The sequence below is a fragment of the Lepidochelys kempii genome, chromosome 6 (assembly GCF_965140265.1).
Source record: "Lepidochelys kempii isolate rLepKem1 chromosome 6, rLepKem1.hap2, whole genome shotgun sequence".
Taxonomy (NCBI): domain Eukaryota; kingdom Metazoa; phylum Chordata; order Testudines; family Cheloniidae; genus Lepidochelys; species Lepidochelys kempii.
Genome location: NC_133261.1, coordinates 90,558,985 through 90,582,382, shown reverse-complemented (window position 1 = coordinate 90,582,382; position 23,398 = coordinate 90,558,985). Strand labels below are relative to the sequence as shown.

At 47.8% G+C, this 23,398-nt stretch overlaps 1 protein-coding gene across 1 annotated transcript in view; it reads right to left on the bottom strand.

Moving 5' to 3' along the window:
* Positions 1-13,906: 13,906 nt before the first annotated feature.
* Positions 13,907-23,398, bottom strand: part of VSX2 (visual system homeobox 2) — a 42,421-nt gene continuing 32,929 nt past the window's right edge. Inside the window, exons 4-5 of the mRNA XM_073349160.1 lie at positions 15,784-15,964; positions 13,907-14,235 (exon numbers count right to left, since the gene is read on the bottom strand). Of these exons, the coding sequence (XP_073205261.1) occupies positions 13,907-14,235; positions 15,784-15,964 (510 nt within the window). The remainder of the gene's footprint in view (positions 14,236-15,783; positions 15,965-23,398) is intronic.

Genomic DNA, 23,398 nt, shown 5'->3' with positions numbered 1-23,398 from the left:
AAATTTAAAAGGGAGTCTGTGTGTTCAAGTGGCAGCAGAGGGGCAGTGAGATGAGATATAGGGAGGCCAGGGAGAAGAAGGTGGGAGAAGTCAGATGAGAGAGAAGGCCAAGAGATAGAGCAGCTTTGAGTGTTCATGGTGGATCTCAGAGATGTTGCAAAGGAAGAACTACCAGGATGTGCTGACAGCCAAGCCCCTGGATGTGAGTGAAATTCTCTGGCCCATGATATGCAGGAGGGCAGACTAGATGGTTTAATTGTTTCTTCTGGCCTTAAATCTATGAAAGGGAAGAGAGGAGGCAGCTATGGCACTCAGGCGTGATTCTGGGTGTTGGGAGGACAGTGGAATCCCAGTGATTGCAAAGGAATGACCATGTGTACAGCACCAAATGTATTGGCAGCAGCCCCCAGTCCCCACAACAGTGAAGGGGCCTTCTCTGGAGCCCTAAGTCTCCACATAGTCTCTACTGGTACCATGAGGGGCTGAATCCCTGTCAACCGTCTCCTTCCAGGTGCATCCAGGCTCCTAGGAGGCAGAGAACCCAGCAGCAACAGCAGCATGAACACAACAGGGCTGCAGCTTCACTGTCCCAGAAGCCCCTCTGATATCAGCAATGCCAAATTTTTGTGCTAGGAAAATGGGTTTGGGAGGAAGAGCTGGGGAAGAGGCTAGGGGTCAGAGTCTGTAAGAACAGAGCTGCAGCTTTATGCAGGCTGCCTGAACTAGAGGAGTCTGAGGCACCAAGCAGGAATTACAAACACAAGAGTTAAAAACTGCCCAGAGACTGGGGAAATATATAAGCTGGAGTAAGAAGGCCGTCGGGGGGGGGGGGGGGGGGAGGGAGGGAGAATTTGTAATTAAATGGGCAGGTGGAGGAAAGCAGAGAGGCTGGGCTGAGCCATTGTATCTTATAGAGAGAGGCACAGAGTGGGTGGGCTGAGTGACTGTGTCTAAAGGGGCAGGTGTAGAGAGGCCTGGCTGAGTGACGCGTTTCTAAAGGGGCAGGTGTAGAGAGGCCTGGCTGAGTGACTGTGTCTAAAGGGACAGGGACAGAGACAGGAGGCAGAGAAGCTGGATGCAAGCTTAGCAAGGAACATGAGAATTCCCTGTCTGCTCCTTGCATTGGGGCAGGGTCCTGGTTTATTGTCTGTGATGCACCCAGCACACTTGAGGGGATTGGGTTTGAGGGAACATAATAATAATAATCTCTAAGGGCTTGTGCTGGGGCAATCCAGGGAGAAAGACTGGAAGTGGTTCCCAGAAGGAAGGCAAGGGGCAGCTGCAGCCTCAGTAATTCTTGAAAAAGAGTGACCTCCAGTGGCTTTTTCAGGTCACAACATGTGAGTATTTCCCACCGGACTGGTTCCAGGATTGGCAGAGTTAAAGCACATGGAACATAAACTAAGCCCCTGGGGCAAAAGGGATTGAGGGGGACAGGTCTGCCTTGCCCCCTAGTGCTTTCCTATGCTGATGATTTTTCCCTTCAAAATGGCCAAAAGTCTCAGGCATTCGGACACCTACACTAGTGCCAACCCCAAAAGTTCAAAAAACCATGTTTGACCCCCAAGAAACATGAGTTTTTAAAAAGATTATATTTTTTGTCTCTTTCAATTTTTGAATTATCCTTGCCCACCCCCTCTGTGTGTGAGTGTGCGCACACACATACATGGGATCATTAGTGTTGCCAGATGTCTCAAATTTACAAAGTGATTTTTGACACGCCTTCCCCCCGCCCCCAAGTGCATGAGCTCTCACTGGCTGCTTGAGGATGTGGGGCTTCTAGCTTCTCCCCAAATCCAAACAGTCTAAAGCTGTTTTCCCCTCAAAAGCCCTACATCTACCCATCCCACAGCCCAGCAAATAATTATGCATCTGTCCCCTACCTCCATATCAATTTGGTTCCACCAGCCCCCACATTAATTTTGTCCCCATATCTGCCTGTGCCTCAGCCCCCATATCTGCTCCCACTCAGCTCTGATAGGCTGTTATTTCTCAGGAGGTAGGGAAGTGGGGAAGGCAGCCAATCAGAGGGGAGTTTCTGATGGGTGGTCTGAAATTGGCGTGAAGGCCGGGGTGTCTCTGAGACTTGCTCCAGCAGGGGCCAAACTCATGTTACTCATGTTATGGGTGATGAAGTTGTGAAAATTGGCAGCACTGATGTTAGGTCTCCATGCACAGGACTAGTACACATCAAGGCAGGCAGGCTCACCATCTAGCCCCGTGGGAGTGGGATGTATCAGGCCAGGTCATCTCCCCCTGCAGGAATTGGGTGTCGGGCCAGACCAACTACTTCTATAGGCATATATGCTGGTGAGTAGGTCCATCTTTCCCTTGGCGATGTCAGCCCAGGGAGATTGGGGAGCACTGAGCTGGACTATCTCCATCCTACAGGCCTGGGTGGAGTAGGGCTAGACCATCTTCCCCTGTGGATCCAGGATATGTCAGACTTGGAGTAGGGGGCTTGCACCAGGTAAAGCCCCCATGTGGGCCTTCTGGGCTTTAGATCAGGCCATCTCTTCTAGCAGGATGGAGGTGGGGGGCATCAGGCTGCATTGTCTTCCACCAGTGGGACCAGTAGGTCAGGCTAGACCTTCTCCTCCCTGTGAGCGCCGCTGGCTGGACCATCTCCATACACAGGAATGTTATGTGCTGGGCTGGGCTCTGTTTTCCCACAGGACTGGGGGGGGTCATTGGACCAGGCCACCTCCACCTTACAGCATTGGGTGGTGTAGGGGACATCAGGCTGTGGGGGCTCTGTGTCACATAATGAGCCCCTCATATGACTATGGGTGTCAGTCCAGGATGAGCTCCCTCCATAGGACCAGGGATGTTGCGTTGGTCCTTCTCTTCCGTGAGGGACTGGGGGAGCACCTGTCGAAGCAAGGCCTGCACTCTCTCACATGCCACGCCCTGACTCATTGCAGGACAGAGAGGTGTCAAGCCAGGCTGGCTCCCCCCTGTGAGTTGTGCCATAGTTGGCTCAGCACCTACCTCCATGGGAATGAGGCGTATTGAGCTGTGCCATCCCCCCATTCCATCCCCCTAACCCATGGGACAAGGCATTGGGCCAGGACACATCCCTATGGTGGACTGGGGTCAGAGGATCAAGCCAAGCCTTCCATCTTCCTCAGGTAGACTCGGGGGCACTGGTCTGTGTATTATCTCCCTGTGACACTGGAGTGAATCTCTACATGCCATCGCATCTATGTATGCCTCCTGCCCATGGCAGGAATGAATTTATCTCTGAACATGAGAACTGCCAGCTTGTTGCATCAACCTGGCAAGGTACTAACAAGCTTCAACAGGACTTTATTTTCAAAGTGGAAACCTCTTTACCAAGCTGCTGCTGCACACTCTGTAGCTTTCTCCCAGCCTCTCAACTCCTTCCTGTTTCCTGTCCTTTCAGACTCCCAACAGCCAGTGCTCCCAATTCTAATAATTACAAGCAACATCTAAACACCACATTCCCTCCTCTCTTAAACTCTAATTAAAATAAACATTATTGTTCTAACCACAGGAACAAATATGAAACAAGACACTATACTGTTGGCAGAAATATTACACTGAAAACACTGTAGATACTACGTAACATACCAGGTGGTCATCTGGGTCTGACAGGCTCTCTCTCAAGCCCCAGTTCCAGTGCAATGTCTTGTTGTGTTGGTACTACGATGAAGTCATCCAATGCAAACTCTTCTTTTGCGTCACTACTATAGGTGAAACCCATTTCGAGAAGTCGATCTCTTCAATAATGTCCTTTTGAACAAGTTTTTTAAGTTCCTCTGAAACAGCTTCCCTGACTGAAAATGGTAAGCACCATAACTTCTGTCATACAGGCATCACATTATTCTGCATTTTAACTTCATGCAGAAACCCATAAGCACAGCTGAGTTTCTCCTCAACCTGGTGTTGGGTCCCAGCTAAAATTGGTGTGTGTACTGCAAGAGTGCTTTGCTGAGGAAGATCAATTAATCCATTAACTACACTGAGATTTAAAGCAGCCAATAAATCTCTGCCGAGGATAGGAGTGCCTTTGTAGACAATGTAGAACTCTGTATTTACAAGCAATCACCAAAAGTAACTATTGCTGGCAGGCAGCCACGTACGGGAATATGGTTTTTCAAATAGCACACCACGTGAAGCCTGGGTTCAGAAAGAGGCACATCTTTAAAGTAATGCAGATAGATGGAATCAGGTAGTATAGATACTGCTGAGCCAGTGTCCAACATTAGCTGAATAGAGTGTGGTTTGCCTGAGGGTATGGCAGAAACATTTACAGTGCACTTTATCTGTTCTGGAATATGCTCAGCACAGGAACATCTGGTATTGTAACTGCATGTACCTGTTGATTGAACTGGCTACTGCAACATACTTTAGCAAAATGTCCAATCTTTTTGCAATGATTGCACTGAGCTACTTTTGCAGGACATCCTGTGTAGCTTGCAAGGTGTTGTGAGGAACAGTGAAAACATGCTTTTACTGTATTTTGAATTTGCTGATTCAGTGGTTTTTCATTAGTTTTCCTCTTGCAATTGTGTATCTGCAGTGGTAGTGAATTTTTCTGCAAAGGAGTCACAGCCTGGACTGTGCCTCCTGTACCTATGCTCATTATTTTGGCTTCAGCTGTAGCGGACTCAATCTGAGTAGCAATGGTTACTGCTTTTTCCTAGTTTAAGTTGTGATTCCAGAAGTAAGCGTTCTCTTACATGAAGCATGGTTGTTTTCTCAATGAGCTGGTCTCCAATCATCTCATCTGCCATATTCCCAAAGTCACAAATTACAATCAGACTCCTCAGGGAAGCAATATACTGCATTTTAGGTTCCCCTGGTTTCTGCTCACGCTGGCGAAATCTGTAGCGATTAGCTACTACAGTCACTTTTGGCACAAAAAAATTCTTTAATGCAGTGAGTGTAGTCTCATATTTATCATCTGCAAGGAGAAAAGTGTAAAATATACGCTGCCCTTCTGCTCCAAGGCAGTGGATTAGCAGAGCATGCTTTCTTACTTCAGAAATCTCTGTAGCACTGATTGGAAGCAGATAAGTCTCAAACAGATGGATTCAGGTAGTAAAAGCAATTGGAGGCTCACCTGGGCTTTGCAGAAAGGGTGCGGGTGGGTTCAGAGGCAGAAGATCCATCCTCATCGCCAAAATGTTGCATCAACCAAGCAAGGTACTAGCAAGCTTCAACAAGACTTTATTTTCAAAGTGGAAACCTGTCAAGGTTCCTCCCCCACTCTGAATTCTAGGGTACAGATGTGGGGACCTGCATGAAAAACCTCCTAAGCTTATCTTTACCAGCTTAGGTCAAAACTTCCCCAAGGTACAAAATATTCCACCCTTTGTCCTTGGATTGGCAGCTACCACCACCAAACTAATACTGGTTACTGGGGAAGAGCTGTTTGGACATGTCTTTCCCCCCAAAATACTTCCCAAAACCTTGCACCCCACTTCCTGGACAAGGTTTGGTAAAAAGCCTCACCAATTTGCCTAGGTGACTACAGACCCAGACCCTTGGATCTTAAGAACAATGAACAATCCTCCCAACACTTGCACCCCCCCTTTCCTGGGAAATGTTGGATAAAAAGCCTCACCAATTTGCATAGGTGACCACAGACCCAAACCCTTGGATCTGAGAACAATGAAAAAGCATTCAGTTTTCTTACAAGAAGACTTTTAATAAAAATAGAAGTAAATAGAAATAAAAAAATGCCCCCTGTAAAATCAGGATGGTAGATATCTTACAGGGTAATTAGATTCAAAAACATAGAGAACCCCTCTAGGCAAAACCTTAAGTTACAAAAAAGACACACAGACAGAAATAGTCATTCTATTCAGCACAATTCTTTTCTCAGCCATTTAAAGAAATCATAATCTAACACATACCTAGCTAGATTATTTACTAAAAGTTCTAAGACTCCATTCCTGGTCTATCCCCAGCAGAAACCAGCATATAGACAGACACACAGACCCTTTGTTTCTCTCCCTCCTCCCAGCTTTTGAAAGTATCTTGTCTCCTCATTGGTCATTTTGGTCAGGTGCCAGCGAGGTTACCTTTAACTTCTTAACCCTTTACAGGTGAGAGGAGCTTTCCCCTGGCCAGGAGGGATTTCAAAGGGGTTTACCCTTCCCTTTATATTTATGACAAAACCTCTTTACCAAGCTGCTGCTGCACCCTCTGTAGCTTTCTCCCAGCCTCTCAACTCCTCCCCCCTCCTTCCTGTCCTTTCAGACTCCCAACAGCCAGTGCTCCCAATTCTAATAATTACAAGCAACATCTAAATACCACACAGCTTCTTTCTGTTTTCCTTTTCCTCAGGGCCTAAATAAGCAACTATTTTTAATGCAAAGGTTTTGTTTTTTTATAGAATCTAACCAATTTGCTTTGCAGGGGACAGAAATGAGGAGGGAGGAACATGCTGGGGATCCCCGTCCCCCTGCAGTGAGGGGCTGTGACAAGTCCAGGGTAGGGTTGCCACCCCTCTAGGATTTTTCTGGAGTCTCCAGGAATTACAGCTCAATCTTTAATTAAAGATTATGTCCTGTGATGAAACCTCCAGGAATATATCCAACCAAAATTGGCAACCCAAAGCCCAGGCCAGTCTTGGTGGCAGGCCAGACATGCTGAGGGAATCAATGGTGGAGCCATGAAGGTTAATGAGTCTCTGATTCTTCACTCTTCATTAGTGGCATCCCTTGTGGCTCTTGTTTCCCCGATCAGTGGGATCTGACTTGCCTGGAGCGCTGATCAGATACCAGTGAGGAAGAAAGTCTGTCTACAGGGAGGGGCTGCCTCCACAGAGAAAAGAAGCAGGGGTCAGGGAGGGGGGAGTGTCTTGCCTAGCATCAGAACCATTGGCAGAGTTACACGTTAGGGCTCTAACCCCACTGCATAAGTCCCTCAAAGGACTGACTGTCATTATTCAGATCCCTGTGTGTATACAACATACCAATGACCCTGTGACAAAAGCAAAACACCAGGATTGTTCTTTATGCAGCAGGATGAGGCCTTGTCTACAAGTGAGACTTACACTGTCTGCTCTTCAATCAGTTGTGCACAAATGGGTCAGTGTGTCCACACTAGACATGAGCAACTCAGATACAGTCCTACCTCATAGTCACACTGGCACTTTCTTAAACCTAGGCAACACCAAGCCCCATCCACCACTTGGAGGTATAAGGGTCCAGAGCAGGCAAACCTTCCTCTAGTTTTCTGCCTGAGTCCCCTCTCTACCCTGCTCCCTTGTGCTTCCACTACATCTGTCCCACTCTGCAGTGTCCCTCCCATCAGTAGAAATGTCCTCCCAACCAGCCCCACCATCAGGCAGTATTGCCAACCCTAAACGTTCAAAGAATCATGACTGATTCCCCCAAAATCACTAGATTGACCCAAAAATCATGAGTTGTTTTTTTCAAAAAAAAAATTATACTGTGGTTTTTGCTTCGTCTTTGATTTTTTTTTAACTCCTCCCTCTCCCTCTGGCCATCCCCAGTGTGTGTGTGTGGCAGGGGAACGACACAAATTTAGTGTTGCCAGCGCTCCCAAACAGATAAAGTGATTTGGCCCCTTGCTGCAAGAGCTATTGCGGGCTGCCAGATAGTGTAGAGCTTCCAGCTTCTCCCCCAAATGAACAATTCAGTGCCCCCCAATCCCCCATCTGCCTGTCCCCCTGACCAGCCATTAATTCTGCCCCTCTAGCCCCACATCAGTTCTACTCTCCACAGTCTCTGCATCTGCCTGTTGCCCCAGCCCTACCTCTGCTCCACCTGCAGCACCTGGAGTTCTTCATCCTCCTCTCCCAGGCAGCAGAGGGACAGCTGCAGGGGTCCCCTCTCCCCCCTCCTGGTGTGGGGGGCAGCTCTAGGGGTTCTTCACTCCCCTCTCCCCCTTCCCAGGCCTGGCATTGGCAGGAGGGAGGAGCAGAGTGTTGAAGGACCCATTGTTCACAAGAGGGGAGCTCTCTTCCCTCCCTTCTCATGAGAACGGGGTCTCCCTCCCCTACCCAAAGAATCCTTTGGTGCCTGAGGGGATTGAGAGCTCTGGTGAGATCTCTGGCTGCCTCCTGCAGCAGCCCTGATTGGTTGCCTTCCCCACTTCCTCACCTTATAGGGAAGAGCAGCCAATCAGAAGGGGCTTTTCCCCTGGAAGCGGGGGTGCTTTTCTCTCATCATCATCCGTCACTGGCTCCAGCAAGGCCCAGTTGGTTACTGGCGAGAAGAGTTGGTGATGCTGCCTCACGGCCTTGCCTTCAGAGACTGGGGATTAATTCTAAGGGGGTAGGTCTGGAGGGGCTCCTTGTGCCACCCCATTCCTTGCACAGAGAGGCCTGGAAAAGATGCCCACCTTCCCCCACTACAGCTGGGCTAGGTCAGACTTTACTGTGATAAACCACACTGCAGCCGGATCACCTTACCATCCACCTCCCTTACTGGGCAGGAGTCACTCGCCCCACAAGAGGGGCCCTAGGCTGATGAGTTACTCACGGCCCTTCTTTCCTGCTTTCAGAGATGCGACACCCATGAAGGAGACACAGGCAAGCAGGGAGGTGGATGGATGATAGCCACCATCATGGCTTATACCAGGGACCTCTAGAGCTAAAGCGGTAAAGAATCAGGCTCTGTAACTGGTGCCTGTATTAGGCTTACACCCTCTGTATGTTGGGGATGTAGGATATACCCTCACCAGTGAATTACAGCTATAAGTGCCTGGAGATTAGACACAGGAGGTTTGTCGGGGAGTGGGCTATGTGCATTGTGGGTGAGGTGTAATTTGATGATAATGGCATAATGCATCATGCAAGCTTTGCCAGAGTGACAGAGACAGAACCCAGCGCTTGCCATCAGAAACAGAGACAACACAGCAAGTACTTTGCTGATAAGGCCTCGGATGGAATACTGTGTCCAGTTCTGGGTGCCACATTTCAGGAAAGATATGGAGAGACTGGAGAAAGTCCAGAGAAGAGCAACAAAAACGATTAAAGGTCTAGAAAACATGATTTAAGACTAAGAGGAAAGATTTAAAAAATTGTGTTTGTTTAGTCTGGAGAAGAGCAGACTGAACGCGGCTGGGGGGGATGGATTACATATAACAGTTTTGAAGGTTGTTACAAGGAGGCGGGTGAAAAATTGTTCGCGTTAACCTCTGAGGATAGGACAAGAAGCAATGGGCTTAAATTGCAGCAAGGGTGGTTTAGGTTGGTCATTAAACAAACTTCCTGTCAGGGTCGTTAAGCACTGGAATAAATTGCCTAGGGAGGTTGTGGAATCTCTGTCTTTAAGAGCTTTTTAAGAGCAGGTTAGACAAACACCTGTCAGGGATGGTCTAGTTATTACTTAATCCTGCAGGGGACTAGAGTAGATGACCTACTGAGGTCCCTTCGAGTCCTACCCGTCTATGATTCTGTGACTGGGCTTCATGGCACATTTGGTTCCCCATGAATTCACTATCATTTTTGTCAGTTTCTGATGCAGATGCCTGGTGTCATCTCTGCATCACTTTCTTTTCATGCCAAGACAGGGCCAGGGCCAGTGCATTGGATACACAGGGTTACCCAGTTTTTCTTTATTGCCATTTAATGGAATGTCTTTAAGTATTTCTGATAGTTTGAAGAGCCTGTCTCTCACACCCTTGGAGTTTGGACACAGGACTAAAATGTCTTTATTTCAATCTCTTCTCTGCATAGCTGTTCCTCTCTTCATTTGTGTCTCCAGTTGCAGAGCGTCTCTCGCTTGCTTTTGGTCACGGATTCAGTATTTGGTAAGAGTCTGTGTAAGTTTGGCACATTTCACTGTGACTAGGTATCAGCTAGTGTGGGATTGTTTTTTTTAAAATCAGTTAGTTTCAATGACTTATATATTAGGTAATAAAGCTTTCAGTCCCTCTTCTCCCCATGGCTAGGGCTTTCCTACAGCCTGGTGAAATTTAGTGCACGTTTCAGGCTACTTTCAGTTACACTGAGGGACTGGCTTGGTGTCCAGACTTGGGGAGCTTTGCATTTAAAGACATCTTTGCATCACCTCTTCCTGAGGTGCAGTGTGTGTTCTCTAGCCCCAGTGGTGGCTTTATCTCTGAGTAGTACACTGGAACAGCTGGGTCAAGGGATTGCTCCAGTAGGATTCATAGGTCACTGAAGTATGTGCTGGAAAGAGTGGGCTGAAGTAAAAGTCCAAACTTGCAATTTCCATTTCAGTTCAGTAATACTTTGTTGGCACGACAAGCTCTGCGTGTGAGACAGACCCCAACCCCCACCCCACCCCCCGCGTTTGCCCTCTTGCGCCTTTCTCAGTTGAAGGCCTCTATTTGCATGCAGTTGTCTTTTACTCTACACCTAACTTGGTAAATTGATTTAATGGTGTCATATGTTCCCCCCTCCCCAACAACCCCAATAGCAATGGAAGTTTTTGTAGCAATGGAAGGTTCAGTCCTGGGTGCCAGATTGAGACCAAAGTGTCAAGAACCTCTTTTATAAAAGAGGCACATGTCTCCCCCATTGCGTATTTTTTACATTGGTGAATGAACAATGAAGGATAATTAAAATATGGCCAATGGTTTTCTCAGGGAGGAAGGACGCTGTCTTGACTCCATGGATAGATTGTCATGGGCAGTTACCATACCTTTTTATTGAGAATGTTGCAGAATACGGCTTCTGGTTCCATGTGCAGTTGTGACTCCCCATCTAAACCAGCCTGTAGCTATCTCTACAAGATACCTGGTATGTTTGCTACTTTGGCAATGCTCCTAAAGCTCGTCATATCAATACAGTACTATTAAATTGAATGGCATGTGTGCCAAGTGTGTTGTGTACACTTAAGTGAAGTGTGAACAAGTGTGACGTGCAGGTGAGTCATGGATGTGCACAAAGTGTAAGCATGGCATTGTGTTGGTGCGTAAAGTGTGTTCATGTCTGCAGGGTGTATGTGTGGTGCCTGGATGTGCAAAGCAGAACTGTGCCTGTGTCAGGGAGTGTAAAGTGTGTAAGTACAGGTATGTGCAATCTGTGTCTGTGAGGTGTGACCATGGGTGTGTGCAAGGTGTAAATGCTTGTGGGTGAGACACAGTGTATGTGGCTGAAGTGGGATGTGTATGCGGTGTGAGAAGTGAAATCCTGTGTGTGGGGCATGTGTGTACACGCGGGGTATTAGAAACAGCGCTAAGTAAATCTTGAAATATGAAGCCTTAGAACATACGCCACTAGCCCCCTTCCCAGGAGGCCCCCAAGCTTCCATACGTCCTACATGATGCCCAGGAAATATCTGCCTTGCATTTTGGCCTTTGAGTGTAAGATGGTGTGTGGCATTTGGGGAGAGAATTGTAAATGTGTCCCCTGAGCACCTCTCCTGCTGCAATATGATGCAGGGATGACCATGACCAATGCCATGTCACCCTTATTTGGTGCTGCTTGAAATGTGCTAGTCGCTTGTTGGGAGGCCCAGCTCCCTCTCTAAACATTACAGAACTGAGAATTCATTGGACCACATTTGGCACCACATTGGAAATGGTGGGTTGTGAACAGAAGTTGAACATTTTTAGGTTCCATTGGCTCTGGCACAAAGCAAATTCTTTGGGCTGCTCCATGTTTTTATTTTATTCCACTGGTTGTCTTAAGAGCAGATGGAAACAACTTTCACACAGATGTGGGGGTAACATATATCCCTCCTTTAGTTGTGTGCATGGGCGTGCCTCCCCCCCTCCCCACACACACACGCAAGTACACATGCACACTCTACACTTATGCCCAAACTGCTGGGCCATCTGCCTTCCGTCCAGACCCCCTTACTCCAAAAGATGATGATTCCTCCAAGCTTGTTGCTAGCTTTAGTTTAGTTTTATTCTTGTTTATATCTTTACAGAAAATGGCACATAACTCACAGGTTCTGAATTACTAGAAGTTGTTACAGTTCCATACCTCAAACACCTCAATACCGAATTTTTTTCTCACTGTATGTACAGTATTTACACACCATGGGCTATAGTCTAACACGTCAAACAAATTGGGGACAAAGACAAACAGAGGCTGCATGGAAGGGAAGGATCAACCTTTGACAGAATAAAAACAGTAGCTCTGGGGAAAAGCAGCTCACAGCTGAAAGCAGGACAGAAAGGACAGGTGTAAGTCATTGTCCTAGAGCCTTCATGGAGGGTGGCTCCTCAACAGGATAGAAGGGGAATGTTATCTTGGAGCTGTGATGTCTGGCTAGTGGGTTTTGTTGGTTGTTAGTGACAGGGTCTGTGTGTATTCATGTGGGGGGTCTGTGTGAGGCATATGTACACCTCAGAGCTTTAATGAGCATGCCTGCATATCCGTGGATGTGGCTGGAGCTCCCTTTGAAACTCAGAGACATTGCTGGTGGAGTGTAACTCAATAAATACCTAATTTGGCAAACGTTGTTTGATATAGAACCGTTTATTCAGTGAATATTTCTCCCCCAATATTTGACCCACTCCACACTGAGATTCAGCAGAACCTGCAGGCCTCTCACTCTCTTGGGATGCCCTGCTGTTCTGGGAGCCATAGCCAAGTCTCTGAGAATGAGCTTTGTGGAAACAGGCTGGACCCAGGGCATGCCTGCAGCGAGGACTCTGTTACTAATCCATATGAGTAAACCTCAGCAGTTTATGCTGGGGAGCGGAATGTGCTGACCAAACATTTCTAGGGAGCAGTTTGAGGCAGCCTAGATTACAGCTAAAATGATACAGTGCATGGAGGAGGATGCAGCGTTGGGGTGGAGCCTGGCCTCAGCAGCTGAGGAGGGTGGAGCCAAGTGCCAGGTATCTATGCGGGGAGGAGCCGGGTCTCATTTACCAGTAAGGGGTGAAGCTGGGAGCAACACTTGGGTACCCGTTAGATCCTGGATACCTGTTAAGCATGATGTCAGGTGTAGTAGGTGTTCAGGATGGCTGAGGGTAGGGACCTGGTACCTGAGTGGGTTATGAGTCTTCGGCACGCCTATAAGGGGAAGACAGGTGCAGGACTCGGGATACTCCCAAAGGGAAGGAATGGGTCTTGGGTACCTGAGGTTGTAGGGATCAGCTCCTGGAAGTTAAGCCTGTGCTTCCCCATCCCCTTGGCTTCTTACTGGAAAACTGAGACCAAAGTCAGCTGTCCAGCACACCACCCTCCCCGTCTCACAGTGCCCCTCGGACACTCCACGACTCAGTCAGGAAAGACACACATGGAATATACAAACCACCATTTAAATAGACTCACTGTTTTACGTAAACACTTCCATGGATTTGTCCCGCAGTGCTTTAGGCCAGAGAAAGAGTAAAATGGTCCCTGTGAGGGCAGTGGGGCAGCCCCACCCACACCAGGTTCTTGGGTGCCAATGGCCAGGTCCATAAACACACTGGGAAGAAGCACATTCTTTGGGAGATGGAGTTCATGCTGCTCTGGGCAGGTGGGAATGCAGCAGAGGATAGACTCGCTCTCAGGGTTGGGGTGGGGGAGACTGGACCAGGGAGAAAGAGTTGCTCTGACATGGGAATGGGTGGGACTGGGACAGAGACTCGCTCTGAGACTGGGTATGTTGGATCAGGACAGGAGAGACACAAAGCTGGTTCTCAGGCTGATACAGAGGGACCCAGAGGCTCAGTTAGCCCCAGTCTCCTCTCAGAAGAAGATGCTGATAATTCCTGATCCCTCAGAAAGAAGGGGGCAGTGTGGCAGGAATAGTCCTGAGGGCAGGGACAGTGGAGGGTCAGGAATGCTCCTGAGGGGAACAGTCTCTGGACACACCTGACAGTCAGAGCTTGGCCGGAGCCTGTGGCTTCCTGAAATGCACAGAGACCATGTGGGGCCTCACTCCCTGTGAAGGGGCTGTCGGAGGGGCCCTGTCAGTCTGAGAGGAGGCTGCTGCCCCCCAGAGGAGACAGTCTTTCGGGGCTGGTTTCCATCATCTCTTTCCCTCTAGATCTGCTTCTCTTCCTCTTGTGATGAGTTTGATTTCTCCATTTGTCTCTCATCCTCTGCCACTACCTCCTCCTCTTTCTCTGGCTTCCTGGCTGGGGTGGGGGGGTCCCCAGGTACGGTCCCCAGGACTTTGGTGCTATGCTCCTGAGCTTTGGCCCTGAGGGCAGCAATGCTGTTCTCTCTCAGTTCCTCCTGGGAAATGGTGGTTTTGGGATCCGGGGCCCTCTCTTCCTTGCTGCTCTTGTCGAGCTTGGGCAGGGCCTGGCGTTCCGCCTCCGGCTTCCTTCCCACCTCAGCTGCTGCCTCCAGAGACTTTTTGTGCATCCCTAAAAAGAATTGTTGGTATTCGGGTTTAGAAAAGCGCCTGGGCATGGGAAAGCCATCTTGAACTGAAAACAGCAAAGATAAAGAGAGGCCAGAATTAAGGAAAAGCAGAAACCCTTGCTTCAAACAGCAGTCACACAGAGGGCCCATTGCTTTGGGCCCTGCATGAGGGAGAACTCAGGCCAGTTCTCTTCTAGAGACAGGCCAGCACTGAGGGGGAGCCCAGGACAGACCAGAGGGGGGAGCTTGTGCCAACTCTGTGCTCCTAACAGGCCAAACATAAGGGAGGAACCAGGCCTGTAGCAACAGGCATGGAACTTGGCCAGAACTGAGATAGGCCACACCTAAGGGAGAGCAGGGCGGTGGGAGGGGACAGATCCCTGTGCTCCTCAAGGGCCAGTCCTGAGAAGTGGACAAATGTGCCAAAGTCTGATGCCACTTCAGGAGGCACAGGCTAAACATCATGGAGAGCCAGGGATTTCCTGCCCCAGAGGTTAGGGGTGTGGCTGCAGGACCGGGGCATGAGGGATCAAACAGAATGGGCTCCCTGGCACTAGCGAACAGTGAAGGTACCCAACTAGCAATGACAAGATAACAGGGCAGGGGGGCGCCTTTGTACAGCACCCTATTACTGGAGCCAGGTAGCAGGAGGGGAATCTGGCTATTCTCTCACCCACAGGGCTGATGAGAGGTGTCCCTCTGCCTATTCTCCTCCCTCTCGCACAGCCTACCCCTCCACTTCTCTCACTCCCAACTTCACACAGACAGAAGGACAGGGCAGCGCATTTCTAAGAGGCCAGAAATGAGCTTTTTGGCAGAATGAGCCTGAGAGATCAGAAAACAGGAAGCAAAGAGCAGGAATGTGAAAGGGAATCTGCTACTTCCACATCCACACAGCCCCCAACCCCCCAGCAGAAGGCAGGCAGGAATTAGACTGCCTTCAGCTACAGGGAACTGTGGGAGGATACCAGTCCCTCCCTTCCTCCCAAAAAGAGGACTCAGGAGGACACTTGGTTCATCACAGGAACAACAAAGTTGCCCCCCCCACCAGCAAAGCATCACACAAGGGGCCCCTCAAGGGCTGCAGGAGTCAGACCCAGACAACTTCTTGCTGTGTAGCAGGGAACCGAATCTGCCATGGCTTTTGTGTACAGTGGATGTTGACGCCCATGCCACAGGAACCTGGGCCAAGGGGATGGTACCCCCACCTCATGCCACAGGAGTCTGGGCTCAGGGCTGATAGCCCCCACCCCAGGAGTCTGGACCCGAGGACTGATACCTTACCCCACCCCAGGCCAAGGGGCTGATATCCTTGCCCCTCAAGTCAGGACCCAGGGCTTGCAGGCCCACCCCAGGGCCCAGTGGTCAGGCCCTAATATAAAAGGCAATGTCCTTGTGCTCTCGGGTATGGGGAAAGTGTGAGTGTAACTTCCAGTGTTACTCTAAGTTTCCCTATTTCAACATGTCACTCCCTAGAAGTGTCATGTCACTCCATGTCAACATGTCACTCCATGTCATGCCTGTGCCCAGGTAGGGTGCTGGTCTCTTACCCAGGAGCCAAGGGGCGCAGGACTCCATGATGCCGTCCTTGGCGGATTTGAGGATAGACTCTGGTAGCGGGATGGAGTGACGTACCATTGCGCCATAAAGCCCATATTCTGCCATCACGCTGCTCCTGCCCCAGCACTTTTCCCGCTTCCGCCACTTGGCTCGCCGATTCTGGAACCAAACCTGCAATGAGCAGAGCAGTTTACTGAGGCTCGGTGAATTGTCGCTGCCCCCTTAGTTAGCTTGGGATTCTGTGTGTGCGCGTGCATGGACAAGTGCTTGTGGATATCTGTGTGAGGGCCTATGTCCCCCTCAGGCATCACAAGCCAAAACAAGAGAGATTTATTAAAAATGTTGCGAGAGACTTTAGTCACCTTTATTCCTGACAAAAGCACAGGCCTGACCTTGCTGAATGGACAAGGCATAGTGCAGGCCAGAAATGGGCAAGCTTCCACCTGCTGCTCTGCTGATGCCCCTCAGGTCCCCTTGGTATGCCAATGATGGGACACTCTATACACAGCTCTGCCAATATCCCTCAATCTCTCGGAGAGGGTGAAGAGCGCCCTTCTATGGGACATGGAGATGTCTCAGGAGCAGCTACACCTCTCCCCTGAGGGCTGTGCAGGGGCTGCCATGTGTACCCCAGGGGGGCAATACATGTTCTCTATTGGAGCAGCTGTGGCTTTCCTCCCCTCCTGCGCCCCTCCAGTAGTCTGTGTCTTTTCCCCACCCTCGCAGGAGCCAACCTTCAGTGCAAGTCCCATCTCTTGCTGCAGGATGTAATTAATTTCCCATTGCAGTGTCTCTCGCTAGTGGCTTTTGGCTCGGGTGCCTGGGATTTTCTCTTTCATTATTTACTGAGTGGCTGAGCTTCAGAGAGAGGCTGTGTGCAGCAGTGTCTGTGGGGATGGCTGGCCCAGAGTGGTGTGTGCTGAGGGTGTGTGTGTGTGGGGGGGGGCGATCGCCACAGCTTGCCCTGAATTCCCCGTTTGAAAAGGCCCTCATCTTCTCAGAAAATTGGCAGAATAATCTCTGGGCTGTGACCCAGGGGACAGTGAGCAGAGACTCGGGTGGCATCAAGGGGGGTGGGGGGGCTCACAGAAATCTATTAGTGTTCTTGCTCCGATTTCCATTCCTCTTGTCTCGCTCTCCCCCCACCCTCCCCTCATTCCCTCCCTTCCCGCAGTGGAGCGGCATCAGCTTTAGATGAAAAATTGCTCGAGGTCTATTCAGAAGGCGGCAAAGGAAGCGTCAGCCCCAGGGGCAGCCCGGGCCTGATTGAAAAATAAGTTAATTTCAGTTTGAATCGATGGGCCTCAGGCACTGAAATATCACGGGAAATTAAAGCAGCTGGTCCCCTGGGAACCAGGCCATTGACCCGCGCTAATTAATGCCATGGAGTTACCATTCGCCTCTCTGCGAGGCAGCCCCTCCCTCCCTGAGGACACCCCAACCACCTCCTCATTTAACTAATTAGACTCACGGAAAATTGGGTGTTAATTTGTTTAGGAATTTTTTTTTCTTTCCAGGGAAGTACATGGCAGAGTGGAAATGAATGGCGGGGTCTCGCTGGCAGATGGATGCTCGGGGTCACTCCGCAATCTTCTCCAACTTGATTGCTTGATTAGGTCGTTAGCACATTAAAAAAAAAAATTGCTTGCCGTCTGGTGCTGGCCTGATGAGTGGGATGAGGCGGGAATCGCCTGGGTAATTTATCTTTTTATACTGCAAAGAATTTGATTTCAATCTGCAGATATATGGAGGCGCCTTTGACACCTGTTTAACATTACAGAGCTGACAACTTAACCCTCTGATGCCTCCACTGCCATGAGCCAGAGGGGAGCAGTGCTCACCACTCCAGCTGGGGGCCCGAGGCTGGGAAGTGGGTTCTCCCAGGGCTGGGCTGGGGAGAGAAATTCTGGAATGAACTCCGGATGCGCCCCTCCAGCAGCGAGGGAGCACTTAGAGGGGGAGGGCTGGATCATAGGTGGGGGCTGTGGGGCTGCAGCTGACAGGTTTGTTTTGTCAGCGCGCTTGTCGATTTGAAATGAGTGAGTCTGGGCAGACCTTACAATGGCTGTGGGGAGCAACCCAGGTTATGGAGAAAGTGTGATGCCAGCCTCTCGCAGCAGGGAGCTCTGTGGGGGGAAAGAGGCGGGAGCACCCCCGTGGGGAAGCTCCCAACTACTCCACTTCCGGCCTTTCTCAGAAGTAGGCACTGTTGGGGATAGAGTAGGGCACCAGCAGTTACTTCTGTACCCTGGGGCGGGGAAGCAGGGGTGCCAGCTTCCAGGGGGTGCTGCACCACTGTGCTGCTCTGCCAGGGGATTTTTTGGTGGGGAAAGGGACTTGGCTTTTTTTCTGCTCAGGGACTCGCAGGGAGGGGGTGGCACCAAAAATGTTTTCTGCCCTGCCTGGTGGAACGGCTAGTGCTGCTCCTGCCAGTACCACCGGTTCTACCAAGAACTGGGTATGGTATGGGACAGTAGCACAGTTACTCCAGTCCTCTCTCTCCCAGCAGGGGGCAGCAGGAAATGGACCAAGGCACTAGCTGTAGGGGAGTTGCCAGTGGCTTTAGCCCCAGCCTCTCCAGGCAGGAATTGCTGAAGGGCAGTGGTTTTCAACCTGTGGTCTGCAGACTGTGACTAAGATTTCCAAAGGGGCCTGCACTTCCGTTCGAAATTTTTTAGGGCTCCACAAATGGAAAAAGGTTGAAAACCACTACTGTAGGGAATGGCAGGTGACCGTCTCAGCTACTCTCATCCCAGCCTCTCCCAGTAGCAGGCACTGCAGGGAATGGAGTCAGAGAGCTCACCACCACTGACTGCCTCACAAAAGAGTAATGTAAATAGCTTCCTTGCACATTTAAGACCCATATTCTTTGCATTTTCATTCTGCTGCTATTTTATTTCTGGACTGTTAATGGTTCTGAATCCATAGATCCCTTAGCAAGCACCCTCCAGGATTCACCTGTGCCCTCCTGCCTGGAGGGCTCTTTATCAGTCAGGAGGTAGAGAAATTCTTGCTCAGGAACTGCTTTGTTCATTTCTCCTGTGAGCTTCCCGACTCTGAGGCAGCAGTGCAAATGGTACCAGTCCTTTCTAACTGACCAGCTTTGAATATCACTGGTAACAACACCTCTGACCCATACAGCAGTTGCCATCAAAAGGCCTCCACCTCCACCCCCACACCAAGCAACCGAGCTTGCCAATTTTACCTTGGATAAATAGATACAGTTATCTCCCTATCTACAGAAGTCCCATGTTCTTCCCTTGATATCCTATTAGAAACACCTTGGGCGCTGCAAATTCTGTGGGAAGCTGACTGCAAATAATTAAACCCCTGTAAACAATTCCTAAGATGCTCAGCGCTGCAGTAGCTGAGCACCAAGATTATCTTGGCATTTGTCAACAATTATCACACAGCGACAGCCGAGCTGGCCATAGATTTCCCCCTGTGAGATAGATATGGGACGTGGGGGATTCACTGTGACTTTTAAAGTGCATCTACTGTACATAAAGGGCTGTCCATAAATTAATCCATTAGGGGGTGGGTGGGTTCTTAATTTTAAATATTTGTTTCAGTGTTACAAAGGGGTAGGTATTGAAAACCACCAAAAAATGTGTAACAATTTATGGATAGCCCCTAACTCTTCCCCCTTCCCCCCCGCTCTTCTCTCTTTCTTGTACATACACCCTTCTTTCCTTTCCCAACCCCTGGATTTTATCACTCTTCACTTTCTTTTTCTTTTTCCCCTCAGTACTTCATTTCCCTCCCCCACACTTCCTGCTGCTCCTCCCCTGGGACACACAGTCTTGTGAACTTCTCTCACTCACATGTGTGTCAGATGCACACCATTACTCACACACCTCTCCCATACCACACCTTTCCCCAGCTCTTTCATGTAACTGCATCTGTAATGTCCACTAGGTGGCTCTATGCATTGAAACTCAACATACTTACTATCTTTTTCACAGCAGAGGAGAGGAAGCAAATGTAAAAACAACAGCAACAGACTGCCAGGTGGCAAACAATTTTCTATGTCAGTGAGATCAAAATGTTTCATGAGAACTGTCAATTCGGTCAAAATTTTTGATGAAAAATTATCAAAGAGCTTAAGAGCAATAAGATCAAAGCACCTCATTTTGGCTTTGTTTTGACTATTATATATTATAATTTATAAATATAAAAGTCATGATATATCATAAATATAATATAATATAAATATAATATAAAAGTCAAAATGATAAATTTGAAACAAAGCAGTCTGATGAGGTTGTTCTGACACTTCCAGCATGGCACTTTTCTCAGATTCTTTTTTTTAATGGGAATCTTCAATTTTTTTGTTTTTAGTTGGGATGCAAAGAAATTTTGGAATGTCAGAGTATCGTGTAGAATGGAAATTCTGGGGTTTGATCAGCTTTGGTATTGACCCAAAGAGCCAGAGGTTTGATCAGCTCTAGTATTGACCCAAAGAGCCAGATTCTGCTCTCACTTACTCTCATAAATCAGGCAGAACACCAGTGAGACCAATGGAGTTTAAAACTAGGGTTAATGAGATCAGACTCAAGCTCGGCATCGCTGCCACAATTAATGCCTTAGACCTCAACACACAGAATCACAGAAATGTAGGGCTAGAAGGACCTTGAGAGGTCATCAAGTCCATCCCCCTACACTCAGGCAGGATCAAGTAAACCTAGCCCATCTCTGACAGGTGTTTGTCCAACCTGTTCTTAAAAACCTCCAGTGATAAGGATTCCACAGCCTCCCTCAGAAGCCTATTCCAGAACTTAACTATCCTTATTGTTAGAAAGACTTTCCTAACATCTAACCTAAATCTCCCTTGCTGCCGGTTAAGTCCATTGCTTCTTGTCCTATCTTCAGTGGAAAAGGAGAAAAACTGATCACTGTCCTCTTTATAACAACCCTTAGCATATTTGCAGACTGTTCTCAGTGCCCCTCTCAGACGTCTTTTCTCAAGACTCAACATGACCAGCTTTTTTAACCTTTCCTCTTTGGTCAGGTTTTCTAAACATGCTGTCATTTTTGTTGCTCTCCTCTGGACGCTCTTCAATTTGTCCACATCTTTCCTAAAGCATGGCACCCAGAATAGGACACAGCACCAGTGCTGAGAAGAGTAGGACAATTACCTCCCATGCCTTACATACAACATGCCTGTTAATGCACCCTAGAATGATATTATACTTTTTCACAGCTGCATCATATTGTTGATTCATATTCAATTTGTGATCCACTATAACCCCCCGTGATCCTTTTCTGAAGTACTACCACCTAGCCAGTTATTCCCCAATTTGTATTTGTTCATTTGATTTTTCCTTCCTAAGTATAGTACGCTTGTCTTTATTGAATTCCATCTCGTTGATTTCAGACCAATTCCATAATTTGTCAAGACCACTTTGAATTCTAATCCTGTCCTCCAAAGTGCTTGCAACCCCTCCCAGCTTGGTGTCATCCACATATTTTATAAGCACACTCTCCACTCTATTATCCAAGTCATTAATGTAAATATCGAATAGTACCACACCCAGGACAGACCCCTGTGGGACTCCAGTAGATAACCCCTCCTAGATACCCCCTTCCAATTTGATAGTGAACCATTGATAACTACTCTTTGAGTATGGTCTTTCAACCAGCGGTGTCCCTACATCAGTAATTTCATATAGACCACATTTCTATAGTTTGCTTATGAAAATGTCATGTGGAACTGTGTCAAAAAGCCTTACTAAATCAAGCTATATCACATCTACTGCCTCCCTCCAATCCACTAGGCCAGTAACCTTGTCAAAGAAATAAATTATATTGGTTTGGCATGATATGTTCTTAACAAATCCATGCTAGTTATTGCTTATAACCCTATTATCACTTAGGTGCTCTCAAATAGATTGTTTAATAATTTGTTCCAGTATCTTTCCAGGTATCAAAGTTAGGCTGACTGGTCTATTATTCTCTAGGTCCTCTTTGTTCCCCTTTTTAAAGATAGGTACTATGTCTGCCATTGTCCAGTCCTCTTGGACCTCACCTGTCCTCCAGGAGTTCTCAAAGATAATTGCTAATGGTTCTGAGATTGCTTCGGCTAGGTCCTTAGTTACCCCGGGATGAATTTCATCAGGCCCTGCCAATGTGAATACATCTAACTTATCTAAATAGTCTTTAACCTGTTATTTTCCTGTTTTGGCTTTCATTCCTTTCCCCTTGTTGTTAATGTTAATTGTGCTGAATTTTTGCTCATCATTTTGGTCACCTTTTTAGTAAAGACTGGAGCAAAATAAGCATTAAACACCTCAGCCTTCTTGATCTCATCAGTTATTAGCTCTTCTTCCCAGCTAAATAGAGGACCCTCATTTTCCTTCATCCTTCTCTTCCTCCTACATAAGAATGGCCATACTTGGTCAGATGGTCTATCTATCCCAGTATTCTACCTTCTGATGGTGGCCAGTGCCAGACGCTTCAGGGAGAATTAACAGAAGAGGGCAATTTATTGAGTGATCCATCCCCTGCTCTCCAGTCCCAGCTTCTGGCAGTTTGACGTTTAAAGACACCCAGAGTTTGGGGTTACATCCCTGACCATCATAGCCATTGATGGACCTATCCTCCATGAACTTATCTAATTCTTTTTTGAACCCTGTTATACTTTTGGCCTTCTCTACTTTTGGCAATGAGTCCCATAGGTTGACCATGCCTTGTGTGAAGACATATTTCCTTTGGTTTGTTTTTGTATTTCCTGTTGCTTATTAATTTCATTGGGTGACTGCAAGTTCTTCTGTTATGAGAAGGACTAAATAACACTTCCTTATTTAGTTTCTCCACACCAGTCATGATTTTATAGACTTCTATCATATCTTCTCTTAGTCATCTCTTTTCCAAGCTGAAAAGTCCCAGTCTTATTAATCTCTTCTCATATGGAAGCTGTTCCATGCCCCTAATCATTTTTGTTGCCCTATTCTAAAGCTTTTCCAATTCCAATTTTTTTTTTTTGAGATGGAGCGATCACATTTGCATACAGTAATCAAGATGTGGGCAATCCTCCATTTATACAGAGTCATTATGATATTTTCTGTTTTATTTTCTATCCCTTTCCTAATGGTTCCTAGCATTCTGTTTGCTTTTTTGACTGCCACTGCACATTGAACCGAAGTTTTCAGAGAAACTATCCACGATGACTCCAAAATATCTCTCTCTTGAGTGATAACAGCTAAGTTAGACCCCATCATTTTGTATGTATATTTGGGATTATGTTTTCCAGTGTGCATTACTTTGCATTTATCAAAATTGAATTTCATCTGCCAATTCTAATGTATTTAAAGAACCTCTTCTTACTGCCTTTTATTTCCTTTGCTAAGTATAACTTATTTTGTGCCTTAGCCTTTCTGATTTTGTCCCTACATGCTTGTGCTATTCTTTTGTGCTCATCCTTAGCAATTCATCCATATGCTACCCTTGTTGTAGGATTCCTTTTTGTTTTTCAGGTCATAAACAAGCTCCTTATGGCTCCATATTGGCCTTTTGCTATCCTTCCTATCTTTCATTTGCATCAGGATAGTCTGCAGTTGCACGTTTAATACTGTCTCCTTCAAAAACTGCCAGCTCTCCTGAACT